General features: G+C 42.5%; 1 protein-coding gene across 15 annotated transcripts in view; it reads left to right on the top strand.

Annotated features, from left to right (window-relative positions):
* CTCF (CCCTC-binding factor) overlaps window positions 1–17,013 on the top strand; it is a 36,683-nt gene that overhangs the window by 9,022 nt on the left and 10,648 nt on the right. For 7 of the 15 annotated variants that reach the window (XM_040615584.1, XM_040615581.1, XM_040615579.1 and 4 more), the window contains 4 exons: window positions 3,397–3,514; window positions 13,819–14,611; window positions 15,308–15,478; window positions 16,206–16,339. In XM_040615584.1, coding sequence (XP_040471518.1) covers window positions 3,461–3,514; window positions 13,819–14,611; window positions 15,308–15,478; window positions 16,206–16,339 — 1,152 coding nt within the window. In that variant the 5' untranslated portion in view covers window positions 3,397–3,460. The other 8 variants (XM_040615591.1, XM_040615586.1, XM_040615590.1 and 5 more) reach the window with 6 other exon arrangements.

Below are 17,013 nucleotides of genomic sequence, written 5' to 3'. Positions count from 1 at the left end.
AATATTCAGATGTCTGAGTTGCTTGACATGACATCTGTAATGTTTTTGGAGACACCGGCTTTGAGTGGCTTGTGCAACAAATCCTTAGGGATGTTTTTTCTCCAGCTCCACCATATTCAAAGAAGGGAATAGCATTGAATGTTTGTCGTGCTCTGTTATCAGTCCGTCTCTCCCTGGTTAGAAGTATTTGATCCAGTGCAGTTATTGGTTGGTACGGTAAGTTACCGCTGGTTCTTCTCCCAGAGCAGCCTCTTCAAACAGGCTGTCCCGTGCTGGCAGCCAGGGAGTATTTTCAGCCACCTGCTGGCACTCAAGATACAACCTCTTGTTAAGATTCTGGAGAAAAGAGCCCACAGTAGTCCTTATTTCCTCAAAGACAGATAATTTTTTGTATTGGTTTATATTTACTCACTGTGGTCCTGGGTTTTCTCCTTCAAATTACAAAAAGTAGCGACGTCCCTTGTCAGTGTTGCTTCTACCTTTTCTAGTCCTTGTAGGAGCCTTGTCTGATACGGGTCTTTGTACAGCCCTTCTTTGACTTCATATCACATGTGGTTTTGTGTCTCCTAAACAGGGATGCGCCAAGCCTGTGCTCTTCTAATGCTGTTCTCCTAAATGTTAGGCAGCTTTGTACATTCACCGCTCTGAAAGTGCAGGTCACTAGTAGATGGCAGAGAATGACTGTACTTCTGCACGTTAACTGCAGAACTGGTCAGTGTTTGACACTTGCCTAAGTGTTCCAGGTCCTCTAGAACTTGTGTGGAAGTGAATGCTGAGACCAATAAATCTTATGGTCCTAAGGGTGTCATATAACTATGCAGCATAGTTATAACTGCATAAATGAAAAAAAACCCTCACTGATCTGTGTCTGAAGTATATCCTTCATTTTATGTAGTGCCAGAGAATGGTAAAATAATTTGAGTTGGAAGGGACTTCTTCTGGTACCCTGGCTCGATGCAGGGCCATCTTTGAAGTTAATGAGGTTGTTTAGGGTGGCATTCAGCAAATATTTTCAGTAGCTGAAAGATCAGAGCTTTCACAACATCCCTGAGCAACTGATTCCAGTGTTTGACCACTCTGTTGCAGCTTGCCTGTTGCATCTTGTCCTTTCACTGTGCGTGTCTGAGAGTGTGGTTTCATCTTCTCTTTGCTTTCCCGTTAGGTAGCTGAAGGTAGCAGCAAGAGCTCCCCTGAGCCTTCTGCTGGCTGGCTGTGCCAGGCTGTCCTTGTAGCTCTTGTGCTCCGGCCACCTCATTGTTTTGGCAGCCCTCTAATGGGCTCTTTCCTCTGCGTGCTAAGCTCAAAAATGGACGCATGGAGCATTTTAAATTTCCAGCTTATGCCTGTTTTCCTTCAAACTTATCAAACCTTGCCCATATGTCAAAGATCTGATTGGAATGTGAATTTGTGCAAGGTGTCTTATGCCAGAAAATATACTGGATACTGTAACAGGAGTAACCATCTTTCCGGTAAAGGTGGGTGGTAGTGGCTTTCCTTCCCTCTGGGATATCACCATGGAGTGAATCAGAGCAAGTGTGCCTTGCATCTTTGAAGTATGTATGTTTGCAATGCTGGGAAACTGCTCCTTGGGTTGTACGTTAGTAGGTTGATATTTTTTAAAGTGGTGTCTGAGCTGCTTGCCTCAAAACATCACATCAGAAAACTCCAGTAACTGATTTCTGTAAGCAGAGTCAGTAATACCTTGTAAAGAGAAGAGTGATGGTAGTGCCTTGCATTAACTCGCCATCAGTTGTAACCTGCAGATGACGCTGTAGACCATTCTGAATTTGTGTTGTCTGTAGTGTGGAAAAGAACTGCAGCTATTACTGTTATGTTTCTCTTTCCTGCTACTAAGAGCGGAACAAAACAGATCTCTCCACTGCCATTTGCCAAGCAGAAGATGAGGTTTGAAAATTAAAAGAAAATTTTTTCTCGATTCAAAATTTCAGGAAAACCAAAGTTAGGATGAAAGAATAGCAGTAGATTAAAGGAAACTTCCATTCAATTAAGGACTTTGGAGAGTCCTGGTGTGTTTCTTCCAGGGTGATACAGTTCCACACGGGAGGTGTTCGCTTAGCACCAGGTGTCTTCTGGAGAAGTCCTTCACTCTTCTTAAGGCTTTTCTGTGTTAATTTACGAGTTTTTAGAAATGGTGGTTTTCCTCAGGATTACAAGTCGGGCATAAAAACTCAGCTACTAACAGTAACTTCTTTAATATGCTTACCGCCACTGCATGCAAGCTCTCACCAGCACAGAGCCTGGCGAGGATGCAGCTAGCATCAGCAGTCTTAATGTGCCCTTAGCAGTGGAGCACACCTCATGTATCCTCTGAGCATCCCCTGCTCTGGTCAGCGAATATGTATAGCACGTGTTATTTTTACAGAGTAAGTTGTAAGTAAGAGATCAATTCCAAATGTTTTTCTAAAAAGCTGATTATTACTGAGCAGCTACAACTCCAGCAAACTTCTTATCAGTAGTGCTCTCTGAAGCTGATAAGCAATTAAAAATAGACTTGTCAAGGAAAAAATGCAGCCAGAACCCAGACTTTACCGTCTTGTACTATATAAATGATGGAAGAACTGGGGTGGGGAAAAAGTACTTAAATTCAAAGGGCGTAGAACTAGCGTGAAATTCAACACTGGCCCGCATCGCTGCGTGGAGCAAGAATACATGCCTCGCTGGAGAATTACTCCTGTGGAGTTGCTTACTGTTCCCAGGCTTTTTAGCATGTGTGCACATTGAGGACTGAAAAAAGATGAGTGATAGTGTGATGTCTTGTAAATATTTTAGTTCTGTAAATGTGAATATTTTAAGTTCTTCATTTATAAGGGTAATGAAGCTAGCTTTGCAACTCTTTGACAAGCTGAGGCTGTTCTTCTGCAGGGTAACCAAGGTTAGAACTGGGTTAGAGCTGATTTTGTTACTTTATTGATAGTGTTACTTGCTGCATGGACAGTATGTAGTAGGTTATACTTGCTCTCGTTTACACCCCTTTAACAATAAAAACTGCTTTAGTGTTGTGATTTGCTATTCGACAGCGCAGGAGAAAAAGGTCATCTGAAGTAGGCAGAACCAGCTCTAAAATGTCATATTGCACTCTTAATTTGACATGGGGCATGCAGAGTTTTAGGTTGTAAGAACTGTAGATGCTGGAGAGTTTGAGAAGAGGTAGAGAGAGGAGTTTGTAAAATGAATTCGTTCTTCCTGGTGGAAAGTTTTGAAACAGATTAAAATACTCTTGGTTTTGTTTAAGGCTTTTTTGATAAGTGAAGGGGTCCTCAAGCAGGGATCAATGTTCTAAGAGGTGTGAGACTACGCGTTTTCTGTTAAACAAGCATTAAATACTCAAACAGTGCTTCCCCCCCTCCCCTTCTCTTCCCTTTCTTTTTTGTTTAGTGTCACTAGTACGACTCATCTGTTCTGTTCCAGAACATCAAGAGCTGCATGAAGAATAGCCAGCATGAAGAGAACAAATCAGTCCAGGCAGAAGTGCAGAAGTGTCAAGAACATAAATGTAAATTAAGGGGTTTTAAAGCGTGGTATGCATTCCATGCCGAGGCAGTAGTTTCCTGAACACTTAAAGCTTTCACTGTGCTGGAAGAAACCCTCTTGCCGTACTTCTCTTTTGGCTGGCCTGAGTGTTTGGGCACACCAGAGGCCTGGTCTGGATGGAAATAAGTATCTTTTTGGCTGGGTGAGTTCTGGCCTGGATTAGTTTCCTGACCAGTTAACTGCAGTCTTAGAAGTGCTAGCGCTAACATGAAGAGTAGTTGGGGTGATGTGGGTGGGAGCGAGTGGGCCATTCAAAGGCAGGGATGGCTTCTCTGACAGTTAGTGTGCTTGAAACTGAGGCCTTACTCCTGGTGGAAAGTGTTTTGGTTTTTTCCTCCAAGGTTGAGTGCCTTGGTGGGATGATTTTTTTTTTTTTTACTTAATTTGCTTTGAAGGTTGATTGTAACGGCACTTTTAGGGCCAAATATATGAGAATATTTGGAACATGAGTCCAAATGAATTAGATGTGTGTATAAAACAGATTACTTAAAACTTGGCCATGAGGGCCACTGTCTAGGGTTCGTCTGGGTTTGATTCTATTCACATCTGTTCCAAAACTTACTAATTCAGAAGAACTTCCCTGTGATCTGTGATTAATAAGCAAGGATGACTTAATTTAGCTCCAGGAGTTGGTCTTGCCCACCACCCTTCTGCCATAGGTGCTTTCAAAACTCTTCTGGAATTTCCTGTCCCTGCTGGAACAACAGCAAACTGCACCTCTACATTTGGCAGCCTGACATTAGGTTAACTAGCACTGACTTCATGCATCAGGGTGTAATTTGTGAGGTGGCTAATAGTCCCTGCATGGGCAGCTGTTGTTCGTGGGGTAGGACGTACGTTACCATCCCAGGGATGAGCACCTCCTGCTCCTCTGATTCGAAGCCTGAATTCCCTTGTCCAGGCAGAGCATCGCTACTTAATGAGTACACGTGCAAAGATAACAGCTGTTCCCTCCTCAGAAGTTTGAATACTTGTTTTCCTCTAAGGCTTCATCTAGATCAACAAAATCCAAATACTTGTAGCTTATCATGAAGTCTCCAGAATGCCATGAAACTTGTTGCACTGCTTTCTTCTCAGGCGTGGTAGTGTCTGGTGTTGCCGTTTTGATATCATGCAGCACTGCATCAGATAGCCAGAGAATCCTGTTCTGGTCAGACAGATTTTGAAGAAACACCTGGTTTTGCTGTTAGCAATTTGCTAATAGCTTAAGTGAAACCCTAATTTAATGTGTGAGGGGGAAGATGTCCACAAATACTTCTTGATAAAATTATTAACCTTTTCCAGTATCTCCCCTACAGTATTAGACTTTACTTTTTGTGGCAATGGAATTTACAGGCTGTTTTAACCTGAAATAGTTTTACGTTCTCAATTTATTATCTTCAAGTGTTTTCAGTGGTCTTTTGTGAGCTACTTCATCACTTCTATATTATGAAGAACTGTAAAAGGGAGGGACTGGTTCAGTTTTATGATCTAGCGTCAGATGAAAATTAATTCCTCTGACTCCTATTTCTAAAGTGTAAATATTTTACACCTGATAAAATTGCATGTTTGTCCTTCTGAAATGAACTGTCAGGTTAGCAGAACAGAATACCTTTCTTGAAATATTAAAAAGGCCAGCATTTCCAAAAACATAATTATGGAAGTGTTTAATTCACATTTCTCTGCTTTCACTGGAGAAGTCTGTGTATGACTAAAGAACTAGTGTAATCTGGTGAGACTGCACTAGCAGCTATTGGAAAAAATAGGGGAAAACTTAAAATTTAAAATAATGTTAGCTAGGAATGGAAGGAGAAGTTAAGGAAGAATGGAACAAGGAAGGTTTAAGGACAAGAATTATTACTGAAATTGTCCCTACTGCCTTCTCAATAGAACTTTAATTCTCCAAACGTAAAGGAAAAACAAGGAAAAAAAAATAATTGTTCTTCTAGAGATAAAGCTGAAATGCTTCCACCAGACTGCCGCCTTCATTAAGGCGTACCATGTCAAGTTAAGAGTTAGTTATAGCCCAACTGACTTGAATATGCGTGAGATTTGTCAGTAACTGCAGTGATTCTTTTTTTTTTAATTATTAGTATTATTTTTCTTTACAATGTACGTTTCAAGCAGTTGACGTTATTGTATTAAGCTTTCCTCTCAGATCTAGGCTACAGCTTATGATGGCGGAATTAGCAGTGTCAGTTCTGGGTGAGCTGTGGTTTTGGGGCCTTTTGCCACCATCGGGTGCAGGGACTAAGAGGGAGCTTGTTCTGCAAACAGCTGGGGAAAGGCGGGGAATTGAGTTTCCTTCTGTCTTGCTGGGTGACCCTGTATGTACACTCTGTTTTCATGTCTTGCACCACGTGTCTTCCCTTGAGTTCTTGATCCAGAGCAACAAGTTAACTTTATCCTGAGTAATGGCAGAAAATCGCAGGGTATGCTGCTTGGTGACTGAAAAATAGGGGGTCATGCTGAATGAGGGTTCTCATCACTTTGAGTTATTTAATGAGAAGTGCTGAATGTTTGAAAGAGCTCTGCTAAGATCTCTGGGCAGGAGCAGCAGCTGGGAAGATTGCTTTTGTTGGTTATAGGAGAGGAAAAAAAAGAAAACGGGAGGGGAAAAAAAAAAAAAAAGGCTGGAGGTAGCTGTAGGAATGTCGCAGGATGCGTTTTGATTCTAATTCAATACCAAGCTAGGTGTGGGTAATGAATGTCCTGTAGCCAGGAAGATGGCTTGGCTGTGCTCTCGAGAGTTCATACGGGTAAAAGCTAAAGTTTTATTTTTGATAATGTCTGGTCCAAAATGTGCTACTTTCACACAAGTAAAAGGTAACTTTGGTTCACAGTTAACAACTAATTGAATAAAATAGTAGTGTGTGGGTTTGATTATAGTTAAATGGTATTGAATATAAACAGGAAGGCGCCCACAAACTGGCTGTGCCCCAGAAGGTTTGCAGGATGCTGGAGAGAAGGTGATTGATTTCACTGTGGTGTGTACTTGGATGGCACGAGGTTGAGGGACACAGCTCAGTGTAGCCACCCAGCTCCTGGGATGCAAGGCTCTTGGTGCTCTGGTTTGCCTAGAGCAGGTGCTGCTGCTTACGGTGGCCCTGGCACTCTTAACCTGCTCCCTTGACTGTGTCTGCCCAAGCTTTCTCGTGGGGAATTGGACTGGGAACCAAACATGTTCTAACATAATTAGTTTTTCCCTGCATTAGTTTTCAGCTGGAATTAGTTCTTGATCGAGTTCATTATGGTGAGTGAATTATTCTATCAATGCGGAGAAGGAAGGGAAAAGGTGAGAGCAGCTCTGCCAGCAGCAGCGCTGTGTTTTCCTTCTTACAGGGATTATGCAATGATTATGCAAGTTAAGAATGTTGCCTCCTGTCTGGTTAATGGAGGGAGAGGTGGGTTCCTCCAGATGCTAATTTAGTGTAGGGATGCACTTACAGGCTTTGAATCACTCTCTGGAAGAATGTATCCTTCTCCCTGCCCTGTTCAGGGAGGCCAGCCTTCCGGCACTGACACCTCTGTTGGGTAACCACCAACAGCACTTCAGACACTGCCAAAGCTGACTGTCTGAAGTGACTGACCTTTGCAGGGTCAGTACTTAGGGAAACCATCCTTCTACAACTATATGTTTGCAACTGCACCTATCTTTCCTGTAGCTTTTTTTACATATTTCCTGGGGCTTCTTCACATTGACAGGCCACTTTTTGTACACAGAAGAAGCACAAGCATTTATTAACCCATGATGAAGTTCACTCTTCTGTTCTAGGTTTCTTGCTTTTCCTTTTCCTTACTCTCTCAGAGATGCTAAAAGATTTCTCAAAGTAATTGCTTAATAGTGGATTAATGAGAATGTCTTGGTTTTTTTCCGTTTAAAGCTTGTAATAGATGCTTGTGAAATGGTGTATTTGATTTTTTTGGGTTTTTCAGCGCTAGTGTTATAAGTGGCAAGGAAGAAATGAGAAAACAGCTGACAATAGGCACAGCAGTCATAACCAGTGGCTGTGGATTTTAATGCAGTAGGCTAATGAAAGCTTTAAGTTTCCAGCATGAGAAAATTACTTAATAGAATAAACTTATCCCACCTTTCTAGTTATTGTGTTTTGTAGTAAATCTTTAATGTTTTGCATGTGATTGCACCATGAAAGTATTCTGTCCCAAGTTGTTCATAGGATGCTACTTGTTCCTTAAAGTTTTGAGCTTTGTCCAGTTGTTTCACGTTCCTAGGCTTACCTTTAAAACGAAATAGAAGAAAGAGTCGGTTCCCTCTTTCACCTGTTCCTAAAGAGTTAAATGCAAGATTCCGAAGCTTTTATACAACTTTTGTTTATAATTGGATGCTTAAGTAACTCAAACCCTGTTAATCTTCTCTATTTCTGTGGGCAGTTAGCAACAGAATTGGATGAGAGTCTAGTATGAAATTCCAGCCTCTACGTCTGTATCCACAGGATAACCTGTGGGTCTTTGGCTTTATGCACAGCTAGCCTGTTTGGATCTGGCTGAGTCTTTTCTCTGGGATGTAGTACCATGGCTGGACTGCTCCTACAACACCTTGAGCTGGGAAGCTTTATAGCAGTGTCTGTGATGTGCTGAGACCAAGCTAGCAAACTGTACTTGGATTTCATGGCCCTACACAGAGGTCTCCAAGCATCTTCCTACCACTTCCATAATGGTGTCAGGATTTTTTGATTCTGGTGCCATACCGCATGGAGAACAAGAATTGGTGTGCTTTTAAACTGAGAGAAGGAATCTTTGAGAAGTGGTTGCACATACTCCTAGTTCATACTCTGCATTTGTTGCCTATCTAGGGGTACTACTGGTATGCCCAGGGGACTGGAGTAATTGCAGTGAATTGGAGCAGCACTAGGAAAGGCTATACTTAATGCTTTGTGGTTTATGTATATCTATTTGCTTTAGGAAAATTACATTCATGCCATGTTCATCTTTTATCAGAGAAGCCCTGCTGGAAGAAATGGAAAGGCTGGCTACCTGTTAAACTGCCTTGTCTTGGACTGTGCTTTGCTGGGAGGCTTCTCAGAAGAAAAATAGGGCTATTTCGTGATGGGGAAGGAGAATGACCAAGACTCCTGCAGTTACTTTGCATCCGCTAATGTCCTTATGTACTTATAGACATACATATTGACTGCAAGCAGGAAGAAAAAAAACCACTAAATGCCCACTTGTCCATAAACCCTGTTGGACATCTTTATTTTTTAAAATATGTTTTCCTTGCTTTAAGTGGCAGAAATCTGCGTAACTGTAGCCTCTTCAGTGAAGTTTTTACTTACTCTTCGGCTTTTAAAGGTTCACAGGGTATGCAGGAGAAATGTGTCTCCCCTGTTCTAACATAATGCTTTATTTCTACTCCCATATCAATTTTAATAAGTGGGTAATCCATAAGTGTCAAAGCCATGACAGTTTTGGAGTAGGATGTGGATTGACTTGAGTTCAAAGTGTGAATGTGTTGCAGGGTGTGGTTTTATTGCTTGCACTAATGTAGCTGCTGATATTTTCATTATTCTGTGAATGCCAAAAATTTACTGACAGCTAGGATTTGGCCTCATTGTTTCTATTGATTGGTTTGTCAATTTTTTTTTTCAAGTGAACTGTATATTACAGCACTAAATCTACTTTTCAATTGCTTTGAATGTCCTACAGTGTTTAATGAGACTGTGCCTTGTTTGGCAAAAAATAAATAGTTTGTTGTTGTTTGGTCCATGAAGCTTGATGCAGTTCAGAGTTTGTTTTTTAAACATTGGCTGAGAGGCAGGCAAATGCCTCTTTGACAGTAGCTTTATTATAAATAACCCAGCCAGAAAAACATACAGTGGCACTAACCATCCTAATATATAAACATCTGTCTGGATTTGTACTGTCTGCATTGACATCTACAGCAAGTTGTCCTTAATGCTTCTCCTATGGAGATGAGTGCTGCTGTCAGCCTGCACTGATTGAATGCTATGTTCCTCGGTCTTTTTGTGTTGTTGTGGTGAGTTTTACCAGCCTTGCTGTACTGGAAGTTTTCTTAAATCATGTTCCTGAATGTTAAGAGTTTATACCTTCAAGCTGTATGCTTTGGTGGTTAAGTGTGAGGCTTTTGGAAGGGACCTGGAATAGCAAAATACTGCGTTGTAGCTTGGCTGAGGCTTTATTCTGTGCTGCAGCTAGGAGGGCTGTTGGCATTAGATTGGTTTCCTTTCCAATGATTAAGGTGTTGGTTGTATCAAATGCATACCCCATCTTATTTCTGCTTGTTTTAGGTTTTTTTTAGATGAGCTGCCTATCGGTTATTTGAGAAAACTTAGGTCTGTTGCTGTCACAACTGTTTACCTGGCTAGTTGCATTGTGACAGTGCAATGAGCTGTTGGTGACACGGCGTGTCTTCTTTGAGTTGGTAGAGCCCCTTGCGCACGCATGTGTGTGATGACTAGCTTGAGCTATTACATGGGCATTGTGTTGACTTCTGATGTTGTTTGGTCTCTGCTTGGCTACTCTTCTTGCTGTGGAAGCTCATTTCTTTCGTTTTTTTCGGTCTTGATTTACCAACTGTTAACTGCTGCTTTGTTTTCCTTTTTAGATTCAGTTATTGTGGAACTAAGCTGTTAGGTGTAAGGTGCAGTAACTGGTAGGAAGAGAGAAGATAAAAGCCAGAAACAAAAGATTGGGAGAATGGTAAGACAAAGTACATTCCAGCAGTTTTTATTCCTAGTGTTCTGTGATAATGGTCTTAGTTGTAGCAAACAACACATGTTCTCTGAAATACTGGAGGCTTTTTCTCAGAATTTGGGTGGGTCATTTCTAGGAGTGTAAATCTGTGAAAAGTTGAGGAACAGCCACTTTATTAAAATTAGCGGAGAGGGAAAATCTTCAGCAAGCTGCAGGATCGCACCCAGTGGGTTGATGGTGACTCCTGCAATAAATAAAAAACTTTCCTCTGAAATCCACTTTGTGAAAAAGGAGGATTAAGTTATTTTAAAATAAATAAATAAATAAAAAAGCTAGCAAGTAATTTTAAGACAGAGTGACTGATGGAGAATTGGTATGGACTTGGCAGTGCAAAGCTCACGGCAGCAGAGATGGAGAGTCTTTCCAGAGAGCTTGTTCGGTAGGAAAAGAGCCCATGTGTTTTGCCGAGTCCCCTTTCATCTCTGAAGCTGTGAGGCTGTCCTCTGTCCCCCCAGTTATAGAAGTACTTTAATTTGAAAATCCATGCTTCCTTGGGAAGAAATCTTGGCAGCTTGACAAGATTTTTGAGCTGGTCAAGACTCCTGTATACTACTTTATTTTTACGGTACGTGGTTACCATAACCTGGAGTGGTTTGTAGTTTTCCTTAAAATACTGTAACGTTTCCCGTGCTGGCCACAGCCTGCTTTAAAAACGGTCATTTTCAGATTAATTTACATCTAGTGAAAGGAACGGACCGTAGTGCATAGCATGGGAGAGGCAGAAGTGCATGCGCATCCCTGCGCTGAGGTCGGGAGCGCAGGACCCGCGTGGGGGAGGTGTGGGAGCGCGCCCGCTGCGCTGCAGTGCGTGCAGCTGGCCGCTGGGGGGCAGCCGCGCCGCGCCGTGCGCCCGGGGCCGTGCCCGGTGTGCCGGGTGACCCCGGTCTGAGTAGCCCCTCTTAGGAAAAAAGGGAGCGGGAAGAAACAGGGCTGCCTTAGTTCCGTTACTGAACGGTTGTAAGAGTCCTTGTGCTTATTTCACACACGTGTGCACCCCTCTCTCTGAGCATCCTTTACATGCCGTCGTGCCTGCAGGTCTGCAGGTGGTGATTTGGCCTCGGCCTAAGGCCATGTTCTCAGGCTGGCAAACTTTCCTGGCAGTGTGAGCCATGTGCCAAAGTCTTTGTGTACGTGAGTGACCCGTTCCTTGGTGGACACAGGACTTTCTGGCATGCAAGCCTGAGATGATCCATGCCTTCCTTCCACTGGAGGACCTGCTTCTGCAGGATCCTAGAGGACACTGGCAAATCTTGGCCTGTTGGCTTGCTTTCAGGTGATTTAGCAGGCTTGTTACCAACTTTGATATTGACAATTACTGTGAAGGTCCTTATGAGAGCTCCACTTCTCTCAGAGCTGCCTGTGCTTGTATCGAGGTTGCTGACCTCTGCTCTGTTCCTCTACAAGGCGCCAAAATGGAATTGCATTACCTCTGCAGATGGGCTTTTGCTACTTTTTCCCTCCATCTTAAATCTTTTATTACCCCTCCCAGCCATTTACCACATTCTTACATTTTGTTTAGCTCAGTCCTTCCTTTTCTTGTTCAGAGACTTGTAGTCACCTGAAAAGGCTGCTTCTCTCTCTCCAGGTACTTGAGATAATTGAAAAACAGTTTGCTCCAATTGTTTCGTGGTTGCTGTAGGCCAAAGACCAGTTCGGTTCTGATCGCCTGCTGGCTAGTGTTAAGTACTTACATCATCTTGCGTGCTTCAGCTGTTTGTCCATATGGATTTGCTCTGACTTGAAAAGCTGATGGGTGGCAAAGGACAGGCGAGGCTGGATCCCTGCAGGAGCGTACGAAGCCGTGTGCCAGATCGCTGGGGTTCCGGTGCCCCCTGGAGATGCTGCTGCTGCAGCGGGATGCATATCAGGACAGCGCGTTAATAACGGTCCTTGTCTGAGCAGGCTGAGGAACAATGTGAGCTAGATTGTTCTCACAACAGAAGCGGAGGATACTAAAAAAGGCAGTAGAGTAAAAGCAAGGACTCTAAAAATAACAAACCACATGTCTTGTGATTCTTGAAGCTAATGAAGACTGACAGCTGTGTTTCATGCTTCTGTATGTAAGCCTGTGTATTTCAAAAATGAGTATGCAAGATCAAGTGTAGATACTTGAAAGTAGTATGATGTGAGATTTAGGTGTTGAGTTCACAAGACAGGTTAAATACATTCTGCTAGCTAGTCCTGAGGGGCCAGTCAGTTGAATAGGAAAATGTGGCAGCCTCTTACCAAATCTGGAATTTGAATCAGAACTTTTATCACAAGCTTAGCAAGTAAACTGGCGTTGTTGTTACTTGTTTCAGCAGTAAAATTGACCTTGGTACCTTTTTAACACTTCAGTGAGGGATATAATAAATTGTATCTTGATGCAGGGAATGTATTTGACATGGTTGTGGAGTCTGATTTCATTTTCCCAAAGTAAACCACTTGAATAGCGGTAGAATTATGAAATACTCCTTTACTATGATTTTCACTATTTTCATTTGGGGGAAAAGACAGCTGCAAAGTGATAACTTCTTTTAGCTATTACTAGTCTTGAAACAATCTTCCTGCAGAGCAAGTACGCAGGAATTTCATATTTTACCCTGGCTGCAGAGAAGAATGCTGAACGGTCTGAGGAGGAAGAAAATCTCAATGTTATGCTTGTGTGGATCTCTTCTCAGAATTACAGTTAAGGCCCACAAAAATACTGATCTTTGGTATTGTTTGCTTATGACTGTGTGGATAAATTTAACCCGGGTACCATGAGAAATCATCAGAGCACACCAGCTGAGTCCACATCATTTAAGTAAAATTTTGACCTGAGCCTTGTCTGCCCACTGCAGCTCCTTTGGCCCAGAGAGGGCACCGTGCATCACCCTCTGCTCTGCTTGGGGCCAGGCGGTGCCCAGCAGTGGGAGCAGGAGTTGAGGTCCAGGCTGCATATACAAAATACACTTAACTTGATCATGCCCTTTTTCTTTTTGTTGTTCAGAGAAGTTTAAACATCTAGGAAATAGTTGTTTGCTTGACATGAAACAAGTGAGGATTAATTTCTTGTGTTCAATTCTTAGTGCTTTTTCTTTCTGGAAGAGTTCTGCAGTTCTCAAATGTAATACTTTCTTTAAGGTTGGCTTTTTACTTTTAACAATGTGTTATTTTTGTACCTTTAAAATCTATAGCCTAGGACTGCCTCTGATATTGCTAAGTTATGTGAAGTGACTAATTAAGCTCAGTAAGGAGTAGTGCTGCTGTATGTCTTCTTGCCTGTGGGATCTGTGGTCTTTGAGAGACGGGAACATGCATATCACTTAATTTCTCTTCCTTGCTTTCCTTCCTTTCCAAGAAACCAGTACAGTTGCCTCCCTTCGGGCAGCATTCTGTGATTGCCCGGGTTTGCGGTGGCAATAGGCTAGTGGAGACCTGTGGTTCTCAGATCCTGGTTTCTGAAGGGCAGCGGCATGTTGCTGCTGTTGAGCTGGTTGTTTTCATTTAGGCCTCTTCTCCCTCTGGGGGGGTATGTGCGATGGTTAAAATATGTTGGATGGTGAGCAGCATTCATTCTCTTTGTTTTCACAGCAGGAAGGTGAAATGGAAGGTGAGGCAGTCGAAGCTATTGTGGAGGAATCAGAAACTTTTATTAAAGGGAAAGAGAGAAAAACCTATCAAAGACGCCGTGAAGGTGGGCAGGAGGACGATGCTTGTCACATAGCACCAAACCAGGCAGATGGAGGTGAAGTAGTACAGGATGTCAACAGTAGTGTGCAGATGGTGATGATGGAACAGCTGGATCCAACTCTTCTTCAGATGAAGACTGAAGTAATGGAAGGTGCAGTGCCTCAAGAAACAGAGGCTACAGTGGATGACACACAGATCATAACACTTCAGGTTGTTAATATGGAAGAGCAGCCTATAAACCTTGGTGAGCTTCAGCTGGTCCAAGTACCTGTACCAGTGACTGTACCTGTTGCTACCACGTCTGTGGAAGAACTTCAGGGAGCTTATGAAAATGAGGTTTCCAAAGGAGGCCTGCAAGAGGGAGAGCCCATGATCTGTCATACCCTCCCTTTACCAGAAGGCTTCCAAGTAGTGAAAGTGGGTGCAAATGGTGAGGTGGAGACACTGGAGCAAGGTGAACTTCAGCCACAGGAAGATCCCAACTGGCAAAAAGATCCAGACTATCAGCCACCAGCCAAAAAAACAAAGAAAAACAAAAAGAGTAAGCTTCGCTATACTGAGGAAGGCAAAGATGTGGATGTCTCTGTGTATGACTTTGAAGAGGAGCAGCAGGAGGGTTTGTTGTCTGAGGTCAATGCAGAAAAGGTGGTGGGCAACATGAAGCCACCTAAACCAACAAAAATTAAAAAGAAAGGTAAGCTCCCTAGCGGCAAGTGGGTTTTGAAAATGTGTGTGTTATGGTGGGATATGATTGCAGTATGATTGAAGTGACTGGGTAGATGCAAGTGGGAGGAAAGCAGACATGCCCAGTGTCATTTACTCTTTGTATAACAGCGCTGAGCTCTGTTTCTTGGGTGAACCTCCTAGCTCCTCCATCCAGGTTATAAAGGGGCTCATTTTCCTCGAGCATGATGCTGTGGTATTGGTATTCCCATATAACTACAGCTGAAAATATTCTTCTCTCTGCTGTAATACTGACGTAAGAGTTTGTGCACACATGGTTTACATCAGGAGCCAACAGTATAATTAGTTCTGTGGCTTTTTTCCTAACCAGTTGCTGGGTAAGGTAGGTGGTGCAAAATACAGCAATAGGTATGTTTTATTTTTCTTAAAACTGTAAGTTAAGGAACCGTTTTTAGAGTGGAGAAGGAACATTGAGTGTTGGCATACTAATAAAACTTGAATGCAAGCCAGCCATAGGCAATGACTGTTCCTAAGTATATGCAGTTGGATTTCATGGTGCATGGGTCACTTCCAACTTCAGATGTTCTATGATGGTTCCTTGTAGTAGTTAAGTCCCCAAGAATCTTTCCTTTTCCCTGCTGCTCTCTTACATTATGCAGTAGACCACAGTACTGTGAAGAATTAAGATTATTTTCTTCATGGCTAGGTGTAAAGAAGACATTCCAGTGTGAACTGTGCAGTTACACTTGTCCGCGTCGTTCCAACTTGGACCGCCACATGAAAAGCCACACTGATGAGAGACCACATAAGTGCCATCTCTGTGGCAGGGCTTTCCGGACAGTCACGTTGCTGAGGAACCACCTCAACACTCACACAGGTACTCTTGCTTTTGCGTACATGGCTTTTCTAGGATCTGCTCTGCTGTTAGAACAGAAGTAAACCCACGATGGATCTATCTTAAATCTAATTCTTCTTATGGAACAAACTAAAAAGGGAGAAACTATGCAGTGCTGCTGTTTGTTTCTCATACAAATGCAGCTTTCTGCCTGGTCAGGTAGGTGCACAGCTTGTCCTGTGTACAGGGATAAAACTGTTCTTGGGCTTGATGTGAAATTACCTGAAGTTACAGAAATATTCGATTTGTCTTGGGCATGACTAGGAGCTGTAGCATGTTTCTGTGCTTCTTACTGATTTTCTGGTATAAAACTATGGATAGTTGAACTGTAATTAGATTTAAGCTTGTTGTGACTTTTCTGCCAAAAAGTGTAATTCATATCCCTTGTTTTCTCTATGTACTTCTGTTATGTCTGACTGGGTGATTTGAAATGTGTAAATGACCAACTGATACAAAAACAATGGAGTCAGTTTCCTTGCTGATAGGATACTAATTCTCTAAGATCTTCAATCCATTACTTACACAAAAGCTCAGACTCTTGGGTATTATTTGCTAACCTAAACTTTCACAACATACAAGCAATGTGGCTGATTCGCTTTAATAATAAAAAAAAAAACCAGCCAACAAACTACCACAAAAATTCTGTCCTGTATTTTCTTTTGTCACTAAATCAAAGTCATCATCTTCCTGTTTCACTGCGAACAATTAGGTACTCGCCCCCACAAGTGCCCGGACTGTGACATGGCCTTCGTGACCAGCGGAGAGTTGGTTCGGCATCGCCGCTACAAACATACCCATGAGAAACCATTCAAATGTTCAATGTGTGATTATGCTAGTGTGGAGGTATGTTGGTTAATTGTTACAGTGCTGAATGCTTCCTTGCATGCCTCAAAGCTTGTTCACCATCTGTTATAAACTGCTCTTAGACATTTCCTCTTTGCCCAGTTGTTTAAGAGGCTCTGAGCAAAAAAAGTTATAAACCAGGTCTGCTCTGGGGTTTCCTCAGTTAATGAGAAAACAGTTTGAGAGCATTTATGCATAGAAATCCTAGGTGATGCCCACTTCCTCTTTGGAGATAGCAGTGTTGTCATTGTGTCTTAAATTATTTGGCCTTTAAGATGGTTGCGGGAACTGTAGTGTGCTCCGTGTTGAAGGGAGCAGCCACCTCATACTGCAGTAGGGCGTACCTTCAGACAAGAGGCACCCTCCCACTTTAGAAATGTGCATCCTGCACACTGTCTGTTTATGCCATTAAGGTGACTGTAGCCAAAACTAGTGAGCCTTTGCCTCAATATTGGTGAAAAGCAGTTTTGCTAATACTGGGTGATTGTCTAATTTGCTTGAGCAGATTAAGCTTCGTTGAACGCTGTCCCCTATGCAGTATTGTCCCGGTGCATAAGTAACAGCTTTTATATTGTGATTGGAAATTTGAGCAAGGTGATAAGCAACATAATTTAAAAAAAAAAAGGATGTCTGCAGTGGAAGAAGGCTACACTAGGAGAGCTTGAGTAGGGGCT

Source organism: Falco naumanni, chromosome 15, assembly GCF_017639655.2.
Source record: "Falco naumanni isolate bFalNau1 chromosome 15, bFalNau1.pat, whole genome shotgun sequence".
Taxonomy (NCBI): domain Eukaryota; kingdom Metazoa; phylum Chordata; class Aves; order Falconiformes; family Falconidae; genus Falco; species Falco naumanni.
This window is presented reverse-complemented; position numbering and strand designations above follow the sequence as displayed.